Below are 21046 nucleotides of genomic sequence, written 5' to 3'. Positions count from 1 at the left end.
CATTAGCAGTTTGTGTACTGCACAGAGCCAAGGTAGAGCAAGCATCCTGTGGTGCTAAGCAAAAAATCCTGCTGAGAGTATGTATAGCAACATCTGTCATTGCCAAGCCCAGGATGGATGTTGTGATATGGCACTAGTAAACAGAGCAACAAACAATAGTTGGTAAAAGATACTGTGCTGTAAAACATGGTTAAGAGTGTGCAACATGTGTAGTGTTATTGAAATGGTAACATGTTGCATGAGCAGTGTAATTGCCATAAATATGCCACTGAATGTGAATGTTTATAAGGTGATTTCCTCTATAGGCATATTAATGCTTTCATAATTTTCCTCGCTCGTTACATATTTCATATGAGTATTAGGTGTCTGCTTTTGAAACAGAGGCCTCTATGACTTGACTGGACTCAGCAGATTTGCTGTATTTGAAATTGATCAATCAGATCGGTTGGGGGGGTAATTGATTCTGCTTGCTGCAAGCAGCCTGTGGCTCAGTCATCATTCCTTTTTATCTTATTCAAAGAAAACTGTCATATTAGCACAGAAATGTATGTGCTAGCAGCTGACGCAAGGAAAAGAAACCATGCATGGCTGTCATTCCAAAATAAGTAACTCATATATGTCGTAGAATCATATGTCATACAGAGTTAAAATTTGGATGCTGGTTCTTTCCTATAAGATACTTATTAAAACTGCCATTGGTGATACTAAATCTGCCATTTATGATCGTTTGCATGATTCTTCGTACAGTTTTTTCATTTATTAATTTTCTTTATCACTGTTCTGTTAACCAAATGTAAAAAAAAAAAAAAAAAGTAACTATTATCTAAAGCCACAGAAGCAAACTGCAGGGATGAGTCTGCAAATGCATGTGATGTGATGTGTGTACAGAACAATATTACTTTTAGTGACCAATGTATGAAGCATTTAAATTTTTAATTATGTTACAGCGAAAGACCAGCTGAAGTTCATGTTAGAGCACGAGAAAGATACAAACATTTTGTGCTTCAAAATGTGGCTCCTACCTGTGTTGTGTCCTTTAAAACCACTTTGTCCTCTGCAGTGAGTGCAGCTCTGCAGATCCTTTTTTTACCACTAGATTTGCAGAACCACAGGGCTTGTACATCCCCAGACCAAGCCAAGCTGTGATATCCCTTGGAATTGACACATTCAGCCCATCACCAGTGTTACTCAGCTCCTCTGCTAGTTTAGATGCTAATACATCTGAGATTTTTGGTGAACTGTGGATCACCCTAAGAAAAAGTTGTGGGTTGGTTTGCAAAGTAATTATTTAGCCTTAAACAAGGATTATTTTGAACATGTAGGAAAACAGAATAACAGACTGCTATGAAAAAAAAGTCACCTCATTTGTATGTTTGCAGGAAGGGATCCTGTTGGATCACACAGGGTCATTAAAGGACTCATGATGTCTTCAAATTACTCTCAGTTATCATCTCAGGAAAGAATTAAATAATAGAAACAGAAAGCTTTCAGTTGCCTTGTTGTGTGGCTTTCAGTTTCCTTCTTATGAACCTCATCTATTTTTTCATAACAAACCATAATTTCTGTATTACCTCTTATATGTGACCATAACTACGTAATGCAACTACACACAGGTTAAAACAACAGTTACCATGAGGTAGATTTATAAGAATGACCATTAGGGGAAGCTTTGCTCTTCTTTGGCTACTGGGAATTTAGGTGACTTGGAAACTTTGAATGTATGAGAAAGAGTCATGTCTTTCCACCAGCAGAGATTAGAGAGTCAACTCAGCTGCGAGCTGCTTGCAATGAGATTCGTGTCTATAGAAGCTCAGAAAATCCTCCTTGGAGCTTGGGGCTCTGTAAATTTTTTTTCTGTTAATGAAATTAATTCCTTATTAATACTTTCAAAAACAGCCCTTAGTCTTTAAATACTTGGGGGTTTTTATCCAAACGCTTACAATTTATTTCACTGCCCATGTAATAGCCAATATACATTTCAAAGTCGTGTATTACAGGAGTTTCCCGTATTCAAACTGTGTTACATTCTCCTTCATTTACTCATTGTACTGCATTGAAGTGAAGTTATTTCACATTTTGTTGCAAAAGCCTCATCTGTTTGGACCAGTTCTCTCTACTACTGGGCAATAGCTGGAGGTCAACAGAGGCGTTTGGTAGAGAAATTCACAAGTGATGCTCAAGGGCAGCATAACACTCTGCAAGGTCAACACAAGCTGTACCAGAGCAGCACCAGTAAGCACCATCCCCCCTCAGTTTTGCCTGAACCTTTTTGACATTGGCTAAACTGAATGTCCTTAACTTGTCCCTTCAGCTTGCATGCTTCAAATATTCTCCTAATACAGAGTTCTGTGTGTAATTTGTTTTCTTCAACCATAATAAGACTAAGAAAGGCAGTTGTATCATGTGATGTTCTATGGCTGCAGGTCAGTTGCAGAGGTGGAGATTTCAGACATGTAGTTTGAGCTCAGACACGCAGGATGGTGAAGCGAGGTAAAGGTGCTGAGAGTATTAGTGCAGTAGATTGTTACCTTCTCTGTGACCCATGGCCAAGGGAGAATGAAACATTGGCACTTTTCTCTTTGCCTGGAGAGACTGAGTCTCCCATAAGGTAGCTCTTGTTTGGAGAGTCATGACAGTCATGTACCACTGTGCCTCTCCTCCCCTCCATGTCTGCTCACCTGTCCCTGCTGTGTCCAGACTGTCTGCTGTCTCTTCAGGTGTGCCTCCTAACCTGTCTTTGCAGCCAGCTCCCTGCTTTTCAAGGTCTTTCCTTCTCCTGCAGAGGTGTTCCCTTCACCTTCCTTGGTGTTCCTATGCCTCTTCTCTTTGATCTTTTTACACAGACAGCCTCATGTCTTGCTTCACTCACCCTGCTCCCCAGGGACTAGATCTCTCCATTTACATTAGGCTGCTTTTTTTCCCTTCTCCCCTTGTTCTGCCTGCATTTGGAGCCCAGGACGGAGTGCTGTCTGCACTTAGTTCCTGTGCCTGATGCCACATTAGAGTGCAACATCTGGGAGCAGCAGTGGCAAAAAAAAAAAGTCTGGCTTATCCCTGTCAACTCTGGGCAAGCAGCATCTTCAGAGAAATCTTTGGCCACTTAGACTTTCAGATTCTGGGGACTCTGTGCTGAGCATAGGCAAATGAGTTTTTACAAAGGCTTGTGACTAGGAGAAAATCTGGCTGTTTTTTCATGGGAATTGCAAGAGGACACCAGGGACCTTACCTTCCAAATTTCAAACTGTGAAGAATAGAGACAGAGGAGCTACTCAGCAAAATTCTTGTTAAGACCTTTTTTTAATTTTTTTGTTTGTTTCGTCTTTTATTCCTCCCCGCAGGGCCAAAATATGTTTTCCCTCAGTCTTATTTCCTGAAGTGACTAAATCATCTCACTTGAAATGTAAAAAAATAGTAATAATCAGCCTAAGGCAGAGACAGAGCCTGAGAATTTTCATCCCAAATACTTAGCTTGGCAAAATTTATAAACAACTGAAAACAAGCTCTTATAAAGGGAAGTGCTGAGATCCCAAACTACAGAGGACTTGCTTGCATTATACACAAAAGTCAGATAAGAATTCCTCTGTGATCCATTTGGGATACAAAACTCAATTTAAAAGAATCGGCTTTTCATATTTCAGAAATCCACCTTAAGTAATGGGTGTCATAAGGAGACATTTGATTTCAGCACTTCTCAGGCCATACCAAAGCCTTTGCAACTAGTTGATTTGTTAAGTATGTCACAGATTTATTTTATCAGTTTTCTTGTGGGATTTTGTGGAGTTTTTACTGAATCTCTTTTGTTGTGAAATATAATTTAAGTACTTACATGCACTTTAGAAGTATAGCCCAGTCAGCATTGTACAAGTTGAGCAGTAGAATTCCTTCAATGCACTTCTTTAGTATCTCCTGGGCAGAAAATATAAAAATGATAGATGAGGTTATTCCCAATTTAGATCAGTAACAAACTTGTTTCCTACCAGCATCCTTGCTCCTAGGCTTACAGGGCAAATCCTGATGCATCCACCTATTGCCATGGTAGTAGATGAGATGTGGTGTTTCTGCCACAAGTGGATTTACATGCCCCATTTCTCTTCCAAGAAGCACCTTGTCAGTGTGCAGGATGGGGCAGGGTGTCCTTCATGCCAAGGCTCTGTGAAGGTTTCTGCAGCTGCAGAAGGCATGACCTTGCAGCTTCAAGAGGCTCAGTGGGCAGGCTTCACTGCACCTCTTGCGGCTGCAGGGGAGCTGCTGTCCAGTTTTGCTAAAGACATTTTGGCATGGAAGCAGGTTTGCCTTGGGGTGTGAGTTCTTTGCAATAAAAAGCAGCAAATGTTTTTGACCACACCCATTGGTCCCAGACCTTTCCTACCCATTTCCCCATTGCAGATGCCGAGATGCGCAGACCTCAGCATGGCACAAAGTTTCCTGAGCTGCCTGGCTGCTGCTTTCCCCAGCTTCACAAAGCAGAGCAAACTACATGTATAGTGTCCTGTCCCCTCAGCAGTCCTTCCTCAGTGGGAGTCCTGTAGGCTTTCAGTGTGTGTCTGAATGCAGATCTGGAAAAGCAATTCTGAAACCCATGAGAATGTGGAATATTTGCACTGTAAAACTTCATTTGGAAAGTAACAGTCGTGGCTGCAGAGACACTGATGTGAAGTGTTTGTCATTCTGGAACTGTAAAAAAAGATAAAACATATGGGAATGTTGTTGTCATTGAGGGCTTTGCTTTTTAGTCACTCATAGACTCAATTTAATATTGTGGTTGTAATGTTTCCTTTATCCTCAGACTAACAGGAAATATTCCAGCCACAGCACAAGTTTTCCTCAAGTGTTCACATATGAGCAATGACTGTCAAACTTTAGGTGTCTGTGCGTTTGTGCATATTGATATTGGTCTTATTTAGACAAATTTCAGCTCCTGCCTCAATCCTTGTTTTTACGATGAAGTCTTTCCCTAACGTGTCAACAGTTTGCTTTAAAATTGCTTGAAAAAATTCAACCCATGGTGGTTTAGACAAATTAAACCAAAATGGAGCAGTAAGTATTAAGTTTTAAGAGGAATGCATGAGCCATCAACAAAAGAACTCCCTAAATGTATTTTAGTGATTTTCTTCATGTTTTTTTTAATGTAATATTTGTAGGCCAGCTGTGGCAATAGCTAATAATTTTAAAGCAAGATGACATAACTCCAGTTCAGTGATTCTTCTGAGAGAAACTACCTTGACAAATTCTTTTTATTTTGTTCTAATTTTATGAAAAAACAAGACAGAGGTTTTTTATGTCAGAAAAAGAAAATAATTTGAACTACCAAATTTTGAAACTCATTTAAATATTTCATCTCTCTTGCACTTCCAAATATACTTTCCTGGCAGTTTCTGTTTCTATTCGCAGTTCCCAAGGTTTAACCATCTTTCTGGATAGAAGAAACTGTCATTTTCTTTAGAACTACTAAAAGCGTGGCAAAAAATCTCTGCCATGACACAAGGGATTTTTCTTGATTTTTCCACAGTCTGTCTCAGCAGCACTGCTGAAAGACTGGTTCTGCTGGAAGACTCCACATGGAAAGATCAGTTATTAGATCAGGATTGTGTTCTGAAGTGAAAATTGCATTTGCAAATACAAGGCAAATGCATTGTTTTCTGTCTTTGGATATTTGGGGGTTTATTTTTCCTCTGGCTGGTGAGGAAATCATAATTTGTTTTTTCAACATCGAAGTGACTGTGTCAGCTTTAAGATACAGCTTTGGAGCTTGATGTTATCCATTGTATTATTTTTTTAAAGGGGAATAATGAAGTTCCTGTTTTGAAATAAATATGGTCTCCTAAATGAAGCTTATTTAGTTAGTGTAGCATTTAAATGGAATGGTTGGAAACCTTACCACTCAGTAATTGGATGTTTAAAACTGGATTTTCAGAAAAACTCTTATTTTTGAGTTGTTTTGTGTCCTGATGTGTTTTTCCTGTGGCTGTAAAGCAGAACATGATTTGCAGTTTCTCCAGGAGAAACCCCTGTCTGTTCTCGTCGCACTGACTGCTGGGTCTCACTGAGCTTTCTCCAGCCAGATCTCGGCAATGGGGCCCCACCAGTCACACAAGCCCCGCCATAGTAAATATCCGCAGCTCTAAAGGATTTATTTGGTTGGAGTGGTTTTTTTTCCTTAATATGAGCTTAATATTTCACTCCCTTCTACTGTTGGCAGACCCACCTCCCACACTGATGTTCATGTCTGACTCCCGTCGACAGGGATGTCAGGAGAGCTGCTGGCAGAGGTCAGCGCATGCCAGCACACAACATGCCTTCTCATCCTATCTGCCGTCCGCCTGCCTTCGGCTTCGCTCTGCCTGCACCTCACTTCACTGCCTCCCCCACCTGATGCCTGTCTTGAACTCTTTGCCGCGTGACTGGCTTGCTGCCCTTGCATCCTGAGCATCACCCATGACTGATTTTGGGTGGTGCTGTTCAGAAGAGGTGGGAAGCGAGGCACACGCACTGTGCACTTCCAGGCAGAGCTGCCGTCTGCTGTAATAAGGAGGAGCGTTAAGTGGGGAGTGAAATGCAGCTTTATGATCATTAATCTCAAACAGTCCCTCTAGTGACATCTCTGAGGTTAAGTCACAGGAAGTGTGATATTATTAAGCTTAGTTAAATTTACTGTAATTCACACCTGCAGAGCCTTTTTTGAATTAGTGTTTAGTCTTAAATTGCCAGCTTCTGTGATATAGGGGCTTCATAGTATCCCGCATTAAGCCTTGATGTGTTATGAATTAGAGTGCAGACGCCTAAAATCCAGATGTCTTACGAAAATCCCTCACGTTTCTAAGTAGTTCTGAGGCAAATATGCAATTAATTTAGTTTGCAACACTAAGCAGGGGTGGTACCCCTACAAAAAATTATTTCCTTCTTTGTTTGCTCTGACAGCATAGGTGTGGAAACGGGGCCACTGGAGATCTCTTTTGTAAAGCCATGTTTATGAGCTGTGTTTTTTGCCCAGTGCAAAAATCCTTGCCACACACTTCACCTCATCAGGCTGCAGTAGGTGCAGACCCATATTGATTACCATGACTTGTGAGAGAGAAAAATCTTTGCACTTCAAATTTGGTATAAATTTTAAATAGCCTCTCCAGAGGCTGTGAGTCACACAAGTGTCACTCTTCTGAGACAGACGTATATAAAGCTGTTGTTGTAGAGTTTATTAATTTTATGATTGCAGTACAGGTGTACTTGACCCACAACAATCATCATTATCCATAAAATCCCACCATCTGGGTTCAGTCACCTGTCTCCTTCAAGAATGTTCATTAACAATACCTAGTAAAGATAATGCTAATGAAAGAAAGTTAATCTCTATATATTGGTGTAAATTCACTGGTGAAACAGCACCATCTTCTCACCATTTTTCTCACTAGTACAGCTATGCAGACACCTGGAAGTGGGTCATATAAGTCCTAGATGCACAGGATGGGGGGATGTAATACATGTACATATATAGACAGCAGTTGGTGTAATGCAAACAAGAAAAATTTATATGGTATGTTAGTTATAAATTACTTACTGCAAGTGCACAAGGGTTATTCACACCTCAAATCTGCAAATTTTTATTTCTTTTTTCCAGAAATTTATTTATACTTATTTGACATAACTAAAATTTTATCAAACTTAAAGGAATTTGTTATTTACTCCCCAAACATAATTTTTTACTCCATTTTCTTCTTGTTGTTTGTATTCTGTTGGCCCAGCTTCATCTCCCATGGCATTTTACAAACTCAGATAAGTTTCCTTTCCATTACATCAATAAGAAAATGCCCTGAATTTCCCATGAAACTATCATTCTCACCTAGGAGATAAATATCTCATTTTTCTGATCCTGCAGAGTAGGACAACTGCATTTTCACAGATTTGTCCTCTTTTTCTGCCCTCACCACTACATCTTGATATCAGGGTCATCTTGTGTTCAGCTTTTTTAAATACTTGCCAAATACTTGTCTGACTTGCCAATCAGACCTGGGACTTTCTTTTGCTGTTAAAGACAAAAAGGAAAACATGGAGAAGAAAGATGTGTTGGATGTCAGCAGCTGGAAGACAAAGGTGTTTGTGAGGAGAAATTGGATGGGTGCACTAGCAATGAGGCAGAGGAGGTCTTCCTGAAAAGGCTGAAGCAAAGTCAGAAGAAGGTGGAAATTGGTGGGCCATGACAACAGGATAGCTGGGATCAGTGTGTGGATGAGATGGAACAAGATCAAGGCCGGGCACTGAGCATGAGTTCAAGGAGAGCTACCAGGTGAGCAAGTTTTAGAAGAAGAATTCAGAATTGGATTTCCTGGAGAAACAAGTGTTTTGGAGAAACAGGAGTCCCAGGTAGATGAAAAACAGGCAAGGAGTAGGAAGAGATTAATTTGAAATGAAGCCTTAGGGAGGAGATTAGAGGGCATTCCTGTTGCTGTGGCTTGGACACCTACTTAGCATTGTGGGGCAGGGGGAGAGGGGGCATGGAAACACTGTATCTGCCTGAGACCCTTGAGAGTATTTTCACTGCCAGGCCTGATGTGTTTCTGAGCAAGCACAGAAGTGATGTCATTATAAGGTGCAAACTTTAAGGTCAGGAGTTGAGGTGTTTGTGGAGCTTAGACACCTCAGGATGTGGTGAGTGACTGAATTGGGATTTTCAGGATCACTTGTATTTAGGCTCTTCAGTTTCACCTCTCTTGATGTAAGGAGGTGAATCCTTTGTGGGAGGTGGTGGCTCCTGAAGTTGGTGTTCAGCAAAAGCAGGAAAGCAGGTCAACAGCCCCATCTTAGCCCACCATTTGCTAACCCCATTTCCACCATCCTGCAGGTGCAGCCATCAGAAGGGGAGGATCAGGTGCAGATGAAGTTAGGTTTCCCACAGGACCAAAGTTGGCACTGTAGAGGTAGCACTTGGATTCTTGAGATATTTTCATCTTACATGTCACAGGATTAGCCTCTGAAGACAAATCAAGTGGAAGTGCCTTTTCTGTGACTGCTCCAGGGCTAGGGAGAAGATGAATGGTACCAGTGGCACATTGGAGGAATTTAATTGTGTTGAGTCAGGTTAGGTTAGTTAGGTTAGGTTAGGTTAGGTTAGGTTAGGTTAGGTTAGGTTAGGTTAGGTTAGGTTAGGTTAGGTTAGGTTAGGTTGGGTTAGGTTAGGCTGGGCTGGGCTGGGTTGGGTTGGAGCCAGCCAGACGCAGTAGTCCCAAGATGAAGCAGATGGGTTAGTGAATACCATTGTACCTATGAAAGTACTCTGGACTTGGTTTGACTGTAGTCTTTTGTCTACACAGATACAACAGGACACTCTAATCCAAGTAAAAAATTCAGGAGGAAAAAATGCTTTTGAACTATTTCTTATGTAGAAGATTTTCTGCTGTGGGAAAGGAGAGTTAGTGTATTCATTAAAGTCTTGCAAGGTATGAATTTAGATTCTCACTAAAATCATAAAACCACTCTGGGCATTTATGTGTTTCATGCCCCATGCGTGTTCTCATTGCAGCTTGTTCCTTAGACTCAGGCTCATTCCTGTCCCTCAAAAGACCTTATTTACTTCCACAGCTGCCTATGTCAGCATCCACACCAGTCTTCAAGCTCTGCTTCTGATGCGAAAGAACAGAAAATTATATTCTGCTGCTTTACTTTAAAATTGCTTTAGTGCAATTTGTTCTTGTGTTCAAAACTTCACAAATTGGCAAGTAGTATGTGCTTATCCTGCTAGTGATTAAGAACCTTTTTACATCTTTAGTGGATGGGGTGTCTCTACTGTCATGTTAACATGTTGTTTTAAAGCTTTCCTGCCTTTCCTAGCTGTTCTTTGGTGCCAGCATTGCCATTTCCATGGTGTTGCATTGGCTGCTGCATTTTTGGAAAGTGCAAAACTGTGTTCGTTTATGCGCATGCTGCTGGTACATCCAGATGTTTGATGGCATAATTACTATTTAGAAACAAATAATCATAAAATATCATTACAAAGAGGAGCTATTTTCTAAGCAGCTGGTTGTTTCCCTTGTCCTGGTATGACTGATGAATTTCTTGCATTAGTAGAGTTCTCACAAGATAGCAAGAGTGTGTGTATCCTTCAGGTCTGTGCCCCATGGGCAGTAAAAAGCTGTGGGATTTTGAAATAAACTCAGATTTAAAAATCAGCCCTTGGGTATTTAGGATTAAAAAAACTTGCAGGAATTGCTGCGGAATGTTTTAAATGAGTTTAAATGTATTTTATAAAACCTGTATGCTTGTTAGCATTGGCAGCATTGCTGCATGAACAGAGCTCCTGCTGTGGGCTCAGCAGAGCTCTGGTCCATTCCTCACCTTGGCTGAGCCACTTGGTTTGCAAAAGCACAGTAATGATTACTTCTCCCGTACAAAACTCTGTTAGACGTGTCTTTGCAAAGCAGTGAGGACAAGGGGATATAACTGACAGCTTGCATCATGCTACAGCATGTTAAGATCTGTCAGGTATATTAGTATTTTTCAGGTTTATGAGCTGTGGAAGCTTTGAGGCTTGAACAGTTGGTTTTCAGTGGTTTCATCCAAGAAGTCTTGTGGTTGTAAGTTCCCTCATAAAGTGATGAGTTCTGAGCAGGTCAAAACCTCCTTTATTTAAAAGCCAATTTTTTTCCTTTCTCCTAGTTGAGAAAATAATTGTTTTCAAATGCTATCTACTTTATTTGTGCTCTTGCTTGCAATTTTATATAGATTTTTTTACTGATTCATGATAGAAAAAATTCATGAGTATTTAAAAAATTGTCCCACTAACGTGTATTATTCAAATTCTTCAGAGCTACTGTGAAGTACCTTGCTAATACAATCAATTTTAGATGTTGCTTAGATAAAGCAAATGAAGTCACAGAAGAGACAAAGTTGGATGGATAGAAAGAAACTCAGGAAGTTACTTAATTTGTCCATATTGCCCTGAGTGAAGCCAGCTATATCCATAATATTCCTAAGACATGGTTGTCTAACCTATTCTTAATTTCCATTGGTGAGATCCTGCACCTTCCATTGGTATGTTCTTAACCCAAAAATATCTGTAAGATGTAACCTGAGTATCCCACCTCGCATTTGTCAGGTAAGGAATTTTTATACTTGTCTTTACATATGGTAAGGATAAAGTTACAGATATGAATAGATAGATGGAGGGATAGATAGATGATAGACAGTTTTGTTGATGCACATACTATATAGATGGAGATAGATATATGAAGATTGTATAGAGATAGGGTTAAAGATAGCAGTAGAGAGGTGAAGACATATAATATCAATATAAATATAACTTCCAGCCCTACCTTCTTCTCTCTGCATGGTACACCATTTTAACATGAGTTTTAAAATCTATGGTTGCATAATATTGCATACATCTTTACTGGATCTCTTCTTCAAGGAAATGGCTTGCTCTCCTGCAAAAATTTATTGCATTTTTTTAAAAAATTGCTGCCTGAGACTGTTGTTCAGACACCATCTTTGCCTTTTTTAATATGTACTCAAAAGAAAATTACTTGACTCTACTGAACCAGAAAATGGCCCAACTTTTGGTAACCTGTGTTCAGGAGAGAATGACCTCACAAGTTCCACTATACATGTGAACTTTACAAGATCACATGTAGAGGAGCAAACAAATCACCTGTTCTCATAGGACTGCCCTTAATATTAAATGAAAAGTAGTGGAAAATAATGATGGTCATGTTAGACTCCTGCCTCTTTCCTACTTTGTGGACCTTGCTTGCAATGAGCTTTTGTGTGAATCTTTGCATCTTGTAGCTCAGAGGACAAGAGGAATTTACAATTTTTTTTTTTTTTTACTTTTTTAATAGCTTCTTGTGGGAAGTTGGTGTGTTGTAAAAAAGGAGTGGAAGAAAAGCAAATTGCAAGTGTGGGAGTTCAGAGGTGAACTTTCTTCTTGGTAGAATTGCTCTGTTTTCATCATCCCAGTAAAGATTATTCTAGATAATATCTGTCCAACAAAAATAAGAACTGCTTTGTATCACACTAGATAATAACTAAGTAAAAAATGTCTTTAGTATGTATAGTCTAATTTCCAGCATTGCATGATTTTTCTTATATTGAGTCTTAACCAGTTTATTGTATGTCTGAACCCACTTAATAAGCTGTATTTCATGTCTTCAGGTTATACTGTTTCTTCCCTCATGGTTTCGCCAAAGAATTAATTTCCCTACACAGTCACTTTCAGATTATTATCATGTCTGTGACTACACAAACGATTACTTCTTATCCAAACTAAACACATCAAAGTTTGGCGATTGTTTTGAGGTTGGGCTTTTTTATGTCCCCTTAGAAATTGCTTTAATTTCATTAATTGGCATTTTGCTTGTATCCTAATTTTTTCTAAACTTTTAACCTTTCTTTACCATTATGACATCTAGAAGTGCTTAAAAGCTGCTGAGGTCATTGAATCTCAGTCTTCTTGAGCTTATGAACTAATTCACAATTTTTCCTGAAGCTCTCATTTTTCTAGTCAGAACTATTGCATGATTTTAGGCAAGATATATTTTTTTAAAATCTCCTTGTCCATTAGCTTTACTAGGGATATTCTGAGAGCTTCTTCTGTTTTGGAGTTTGAGACCTGGGTGTTTATGTCAGTAGACCAAAATAGTCAAAAAGATACAATAATTTCTTCCCACGCAGATCAACAGGATAAAGAAATTTTAAGTAGAGAAACCTTACAAATGAAAGTGGTTATGTCATACTTGGTAGTATCTGATGTACTGGAGAGTAAAAAATTGAAATTCCTGTTCAGAAACAGCTTTGTGATACAGAAGTAAATTGTTAGCATACAGAAAGATGGATGCAGGACAGACAGGTAGCATCTCTTATTCACACCTAAGTGCTTATTTGGACAGTATTGTTATATTGCGATAGAGTTACAGAATTGCAGAACTGAATACCTAAGAATTAAAGTTCTTCAGTGTGTATGTGGATAATGTGATAAAGAAAGAAAGAAATGTCCATTGATTTATGACTTTCGGGAGAAAAAAACCCTTTCTGAAAGGTCTGTCACACTTGTCTACGCATTCAGGTGGAGTTGGCTTATATGTTAGTTCACATGTAAAGGACAAATGAATTGTGTTGCTTTTCATGTTTAATAATGTTTAAAGTGTTTCTGTTTCTGCAGATGCCCACAAAAGTCTATATTTCAACCTCTGAGCCATTTGAATCAAGTTCTGATAAGACTGAGTGCCTTTTAGATACCTAGCTTGAATCATAAATGTAAAAGCAACAACTGTCACTGTCTACAGACAAGATGGCTAAGCTACTTGCATTGGCATTTTGCAGCATGACAGGGTCTCAGTGTAGATCATGATCACAGGCAGCAAACTCTCTGTTGAGCAAGACCTTGTTGAAGAGCAGCAGAATTCTCCATCCCAATGGGGACTAAACCCCAAGGCGTGGAACACCCTTAATTCATTTTGAAGCCCGCACTGTTTAGCAACGAGCTGTCACTTAGAGAAGCAGACCTGAGGTCAGCCCTGTGGCTAGTATCTGTGGAGAAGCTTTTCAACCTGGAAACTTTTCTCTGCAGAAATATTTCAGCACTAAGGCATGTATGAAGATCTCTCACAGCTCCTGTGCAGCAGGAAACCTTTGTCCCACACATCTTGTAAACGCGGTGGGGGGCCACCATTGTGCTGTGCATCTTCTGAGCACCGCGGGAGGAGGCTTTTGTCTGACACAGTGGGCAGGCACTGTAGGAGGGCACCTTTGTCCTGCACAGCCAGTAATCTCTCTGCAAGAGCGAATTATGGTGATTGCAGAGCTCTTCTCTCTCCAGACACTCTGCTTTCAGATGGAGGAATTTGTCAGCCTTGCTAGGTGAAGAGCTGCTTTTCCTGAGTGGAAGTGGAAAGGGAAGACATGAAAGTGCCTTTGCATGCGTGTGTGCAAATGGCCATCAGGATCATTCACACATTATCACCCCTGCAGGCACCATTCCCAGTTTCAATCTTTGCTTTTCCTCTTCCCTGTTTATCCTACCCATTTAGGCTGCCCTTTTAATTATTATTGCTTTGTTTCTTTTTATGTTTGTACTATCTCCTATTCAATGTTCTATTCCTATATTCAGTATCTATATTCTTAGTATTCTTTCAGGTGACTAATAACCACATTTAAAAGACTTGATCCCAAATTTCAATCCTTCTGGGACTTCATAGGTATATTTTCAACCCCATATTACTACTTATTATTTGTTTTCTCAAGTGCTTTAACCACTTCTCCAAAAGTGTGCCAGTGCCCATTTTTTAGAGTCTGAGATGATGTACAATGGGATAACTTGACATCTGTGAGAGGGGATGGGATGAGATGAGATATGAGACAAGACGCTGAGTCTGGACCCTGTAGAGATGCAAAGTGTACTGCTGCTGTTGGGGGACATGCTGCTGGCAGCTACAGCCAGTGCAGGTATGGCAGCACACATTTGGGACCTGCATTACTGTAGATCTCAAGTGTTTGGGGGCCCCTTGACTGGCATAAAGCAACTAATTTGCAAGTGAGAGGTAGGAGTGACCATAGCCCACTAGAGCAGTGAGGGTCATAATCCATTTTAAGTGATTACATTGGTTCCCACTGCCTCAAGGTTGCAGCGTTGACCTATGTCAAAACACAGCAGTGGATAAGCCTCTCACCTGCTGATTTTTGTTATTGAAAAAAGTTTGGGTTTTATCTCTTCTTGTCAAATTTGAGCCTGTTGTGTCTGCTGTTATCCTAGAGGTGCTTGTAATTTTTTTATAATGTTGATCTCTTTCTTTACTGGTATTCAGACATGAATTTTATGTGGTAGTTAATTTCAATTAATCCTCCTTTTCTCAAATTAGAAATTTCTTTTCTTCTCATTCCCACCCCAGTCCTCTGGTGCCTACCTGATTGTACATGAATTCTCAGAAATAATTGCCAGTAGTCCAGCAAGTTCATTAACTGATTCCCCAAAGACCCACATATGCATGTCATCCAGACCTGATAATTTGGATATTAAATTTTTAAAAGTATTCTCTTACCTGATTTTTTGTATCAACAACTATTGTCAAGTCTTCGTTATTTCTAATTATATATTTCTTTGTGGTGCTTGGTAAATTGATTCTGGAACTTGTTCACTCTGTTACTGTCATTACTCGTTTCACCTCACACATTATTGATTCCACCATCTCTTTGGAGCTCCTTTCCAATGGTGTTATGCACGTGTTAAAATATATATTCATTTCTCTCTACATCTCTCCATGCTGGCAAGTGGGAGGCTGGTTTGTTTTTGACATTTCTGTCATTTATCTCAGTGGAGCTGAGACTAGGAGGGATTTATATTTTTTTCTTCTGCAGTTGTAGCCTTTGCATATTTTAGAGTATTCTAGCTGTTTCCCACACTTAACAGGGTTTTTATATCTTTTCCATGCCACATCCTCCTAAGATTTCTCAAAGAATTAATATCTGTAATCACTACATGCTGTGTAACAGCCCATCAGTTAATACAATATATTGAATCATGGTTTATCATCATGGCTGTTGAAATTAGTGAGCACTAAGAATATATATCTTGGAGAACCCTGACTTTAGAACAACTGCTTCTTATCGTCTGTCTCTTAAAAATTATTCTTTCTATTAAAAAATAGATGGCTGTTCATGCATTTAATTTAGATCTTTGTACTACTAAATACACAATTGAGATTGGAGTCGTCAGTGGTATTTTTCCTCTGGCAAAAATCTTATGGCCAAAATCTGTTGTCACCCTTAGGATGTAATTCCACTTGCTTTGGTTGAATTTTCCAAGCCTTTGGTATATAAATGGCATAAATGCACAGCGTGTGCAATGTTAAATTTTTGGAGCTCTCCCTTTACTGGAAGTTAAATGTGAATACGTAAGGGCAAAATTTGACCTTTAGAAATGACTGTAAAGGTCCAAGGCAGATTCTTAGCAAGCTTTTCTTATTGCAATATTAATCAAGCAAAGAATCATCATAATCCTGGAAACTAAATATCCATTGTGGTGATTTTATCACCAGGGAAATTGTTCATCTGCCAGTAAGATTGTTACTAGGAAAAGGAAAATAGGGAGTGTTAAAATTGCTTTAGACTGCTGAATCATTGAGTCCCTCTAGACTCAAAGCTTGAATTGTTTTTTGAGAAGAGTGGGTTGAGAGGAGTTACCACAGGAAAGCTGTAGGTTAATCAGTTTCAGTAACACTAGTGAATGTGAGCATGAACTCTCTTGGGAACATGAGGAAAGTGCATGGGGGAAGGCAGGATGAAGAAAGACACAGGGAGGTTTCAGAAACTTACTCTTTTTTCCATTTTGTTTTTGTTTTATCAATTTTTGTTTCTGGATGACCCTTTTACAGAGGAGGAAGGTTGTAGATGAAAAAGGAAGGAAGGTGAATAAAACCCCATAGTATTCACAGCCTATATTTTAATATCCAGTGGAAATTAATGAGGACTATTACAATCAAGACGGAGAATGCAGACAGGCAGAAGTGAGAACGATGTGTTTGTGTGGGAGATGTCTGTGTAAGGACCAGAAAGCCACATGGAAAGATGTTTTGCCTTCAGGGCTCAAAGAGGTGTTCACCATATGCTGTGACACAGGCATGTGGGAAGGAGGTGAAACCCCTGTGCAGGAGTGTCCTTACAGTGTGTTAGGACAGCCTATTCCTCCAGAAAATCAGCTTTGGTAGATGACTTTTGTGTGCATGGTGGCAGTGGGCAGTCAGAGTATACCAAGCCAAGCCATAACCTCAGGGACGCGTCTGTTAGGCTGCAGGTTTTGCTAGAAGGGAAGCTTTATCTTCCTGCTGTGTTGGGCCACTTCTATGTTTCCAGGGTGGGGAACAAGTCTTGATGAGTATTGCTATGAGGTGTCTTATAGGGGATGGGATAGGTGATCTGTATTGAAAGCCACCTGCAGCAGAGAGTTATAGAAACTTTTATGTTGGACAGGACCCTTGAGATCATGGAGCCCAACTTAACCCAGCACTGCCAAGTCCAGCACTTGATAGGATGGACTGCCTCTCAGCAAAGAGAAGTCCTACAATGATGGGTGAATTTAAAGGTGGAAAGCATTTGTATAAAAGGACCATGTAGGAAATTTCTGGCATATGACATGAATTGTCTCTGTACAATGAATATGAAGACGGGGAGGAAAATCTGTGTGTGCACATGACATGGATGCTCTTTGTACAAAACATCTCCTTGTGTAAGAAGTAGTGTCTTTCCAGAGAGGGTTTTTTGGAGGATTTTTTTGCTTCTGTGATGGCTGCTTTTGAGAAGGCAGGGACGTGCAATATGGCAGGTAGTGCCTCCACCAAAGACTTTCTGGAGAGGGTGGTGTGTGTGGACCCACCAAGGATGCTCCATGGATGGATGCCTACCTAGAGAGTCCTGACAGGGATGTGAAGCTTGGTATGCAGCAAATGCCATGCCAAAGCAGCCATCCCATGTCCCTAGGTACTGATGGCCACCCTGTGTCCTGCAGGGACCATCGTCCACCCTGGACTGCATCCCTCTCCACCTGCCAGGCTGTGGCCACTGTGTCCCTCATTGTTGTCACCCTCAGATTGTGATACTGTCACAGAACTGTTGCTAGGCAATAAATGTGGTTGCTGGGTCTCAAGGAATATCTGAAGGGGAAGGGGAAGTGTTGCACCATTGTAGAGTAACCATAGCAATGACCTACTATCACAGACTAAAGAATTATCATTAGCAATGTTAAAGTATCAAACAGAGGCTCAGGATCCAAAGACTACTAGGCAGCATCTCTGCATAATTGGGTTACCCAGGAAGAGGTCCCAACTCTTTCACACCCCTAGGCTCCCTATCTCCATTGTCTTGGTTTTGTTTTGGGGGTTGGTTGTGGGGGAGAAGGAGGAGGGAGTGAGGTTGTTTAAATAAAGCAAATGTGTTGAGGAAGGCACTTGCAAAACAATAGAAGCACACACCAAAATAAAATACAGAGGTAAATTTGCGTGCAGAGGGAAGATATGAACAGGAAAGGTCCCCTTTACTGTCTCAATATTATCTGTGGGAGCAGGTACACAAAAGATACCTTCGTGATGCATGAGATGTAGTTCAGATCAAGTGTTCTCTTTCACTTGAAAACAGATATGCCAGGCTAAAAGCAGTATAAAATGAAAAATAAAATAATATAAAGTATGTCTGAAAATAAGACAATTTCTTTTTCCCAAGGTAGGCCAGATAAGTGAGGTGCTTCAATGACCTTTTATTAGCAGATTGCTTTGGGACCTTATTTTCCCAGATAAGGTCCCAAAGGTGTTGAGGATCTCTGATTGTCATGTGGTGGATGTGCATGTGCGTGTGTGTATGTTTGTGCATGCGTCTGTCTGCATGTGTGTGCAGTTGTTCTTGTCAGCTGCCCCAGAGCTCAGCAGCAGGACAGCTCTGACCCTTCCCGGGCTCCCTCCAGACCAGCTGCAGCAGCTGAGTGTCATCTGTGAGTTTTGCATTTTAAGGAGTATTTATCCTGTGAGCACCCGGCAAGTCAGAGAACAACCCCTAGTCACACTGTCACCTTTGTGTTTTGCAGGTACAGAGCGCCATGAGCTAACTTCTTGGAAGAGTTTCCCATCTGTTTTCAAATTCTTCAGTGAGGCTGTAAAGGCGAAGAACAGCTTGGTGAAACCAACCCCAACAAGGCGCTCCAACAGGATAAAATATGAAGAATTCTAAAAGGAGGGGAGGAAAAAAACCCACCACCATCATCAATGTCTTTGCTGCTTGTTTTCTGCAAGGAGTCTCCCAGCCCCTCATTAGATTGTTTTCTTCCTAGAGCACAGGGTCGTGATGTATACATCTAAATAGCGTTTTGCATTATTTCTAGATGAGTGCAACTGTCAAAGCAATATGGGTTCACTGGTTGTGCTTCCTGTGGGCTGTAACTTGGATTTTGTGCTGCCCATCAGTGTGCAGATTAAGGCTGACAGTGGTACTGCACAGTGCAGCATGGTGCAGCTCTAATTGCCCTGACATAGCCCTGCACCAAGCTGATGCCAGAATTTAACAGCTTCTTTGCAGTCCTATTGCCTGCAGGATATTTTGCAGCTTCCTTCTATTTTGAGACAGAACAAAATACGAATTACTCTTTTCTAAAAGATGGACCTAACTCAAACGTGTTTACCAGCCTATGATTTTACACCTAGTAGCCTTCTCTTTCTCTGGGACCAAGTGGTATTGACTTCTAACTCTCTCATTTTTTTGCTGGCAAGAGTGTCCAAGAAGTTTGGCCCAGAATTCTAGAAAGGCTCCATTGCTGAAGAGATTTTCTCTTGCTAGATCAACGGCATTATCTGTAGATCTTCTCTTCCTTTGGAAAGCTCTGCTTTAAAAAATGCCTATTCATTAACAGGCTGGATCACACTGTGAAATAGCACAGAAAAAAAAAAAAAGGACACGCTGCATTTTTCTTGTTTATTTTTAAACACAGAAATGCTTCCATTTTCATATGCTGAGTTTGTAATGACTAGCCATCCCATGAATATTCCCTTTTCCCTAAACTCGCAGGTTCCTCCTCACTTTCCCAGTCCCTCTGACAAACGTTGGCCAGCAGGGCACTCTGTGTAGGGATTTCACACCATGCATAGAGGGTATATGGCTGTAGCCATAACTGTTGTGTTAGGCAGGTTTTCTGCTCTAAAACTAAGGGAAAAGATGTGCTTGATAGCATGCCCAGTGAGCAAGCACTCTAATTAAGCTCCTTTGGTGTTGATAATACTAAGTTAAAGTTATCCTTTCTTTAATGGCCATGCCCACCTTGCCTCTGACGCTGTTAGTGGCAAGGAGGCTCCACTCAGACATGAGTTTTGGACCCAGTCCTGCCCTCTCCTCACGCAGTGTGTCTAATCCTACAGCTGGGGGCCAGAAGTGGTGGTGGACAGCATTAAAATGAGACAATGCCAAAGCAGGGGTACCCTTCTATGCCACAGAAAAAGCAGAAGTGCTCCTAGTGAGCTGTAAAGGGAAACCCAGCTAGGTTTGGGCCTGAATCCTCCAGGTGGAGGGCTCTCATCACCTAGAGTGCTTACATCCATACCTACCTGCTCACACTGGCAGCAGGGCTTCACTTCCCCAGCTGCTGCTTCCTGTCATCTCGGTGCATTTGAGCTCTGCCATTGGGGAAGGGTGCTTGGAGCAAACCCCTGGAGGGGCCATGCCTATGTGCAGGGAAGTGCAGTATCTGTGGCTGGCAGATTTTCTTCCTGGAGGGGAGCCTGTTGCTGAGGTGAGAGTGCTGCACCCAGATTCCTTTGGTGTCCGGTCTCTGCCTTCACTCCCAGTCAGAGGATACTGCTGCCTCTGGCCAGTCTGATCCCCCACGGTGGGGGTCTACAACCCCCCCCTCCCCAGGTCTGTGTCCACCCCAGCCCCCTGGACCCTGTGTGTTCAGGGCAAGAGTTTACATGGTGTCCATGCTTCATCCCACAGCCAGGGAAGATGCAGAGGCCAGGGAAGTTTGCACATGCACACACGAGACCTGCCGCTCTCCATCTCTGTGGAAGTGAGATGGACTCTCTAGGATGCCCAAATATTGGAGGAGCAGATCTATTTTTTTAACTGTTGATGAGAAACAAACTACATTTTTACTGTAACGCTTACCATTTTCTAAAAAAATTTTTCTTTACTGTGCCCTGGGCCCAACTCACGCTATCGCTCCTGTGGGGGGGCTGTAGAGCAGAGGGGATCCTCACCACTGATACTGCTCTGCTTGCAATGAACAAAAAATAAATATGCTCTCTTCTCTCCTTCTTGCACACTTTGTGTCCTTGCGTTGAGCTCCACGGGACCCTCTCCCTCTGATGGGTAGGGTGGGGGCTGCATGGGCAGCAGCACCGCCAACCTCAGAATACATGCAGGGGGGACAAGTGTGGTTGAAAACAGGACCCCATATGGTTGCAGGGTTGGGGCTGGAAGGTGTAAGGGGGGTGAAGCTCATTTGTTCCATGTAGTGGGCTGCATGTCCAGCCCTGTGGCTCAGCCCACATGATCACGGGCTTCTCTCCACACACCCCACATCATCCATTGGAAG

At 41.2% G+C, this 21046-nt stretch overlaps 1 protein-coding gene across 2 annotated transcripts in view; it reads left to right on the top strand.

Moving 5' to 3' along the window:
- The window catches only part of FAM172A (family with sequence similarity 172 member A), a 259377-nt gene extending 238606 nt beyond the window's left edge, over positions 1 to 20771 (top strand). For both annotated transcript variants that reach the window (XM_050986881.1, XM_050986880.1), the window contains one exon: positions 18551 to 20771. In XM_050986881.1, coding sequence (XP_050842838.1) covers positions 18551 to 18693 — 143 coding nt within the window. In that variant the 3' untranslated portion in view covers positions 18694 to 20771. The remainder of the gene's footprint in view (positions 1 to 18550) is intronic.
- The last annotated feature ends 275 nt before the right edge of the window (positions 20772 to 21046 follow it).

This window comes from Serinus canaria, chromosome Z (assembly GCF_022539315.1).
Source record: "Serinus canaria isolate serCan28SL12 chromosome Z, serCan2020, whole genome shotgun sequence".
NCBI lineage: Eukaryota > Metazoa > Chordata > Aves > Passeriformes > Fringillidae > Serinus > Serinus canaria.
The sequence above is the reverse complement of the archived record's forward strand: the minus strand, read 5'-3'. Positions and strand labels throughout refer to the sequence as shown.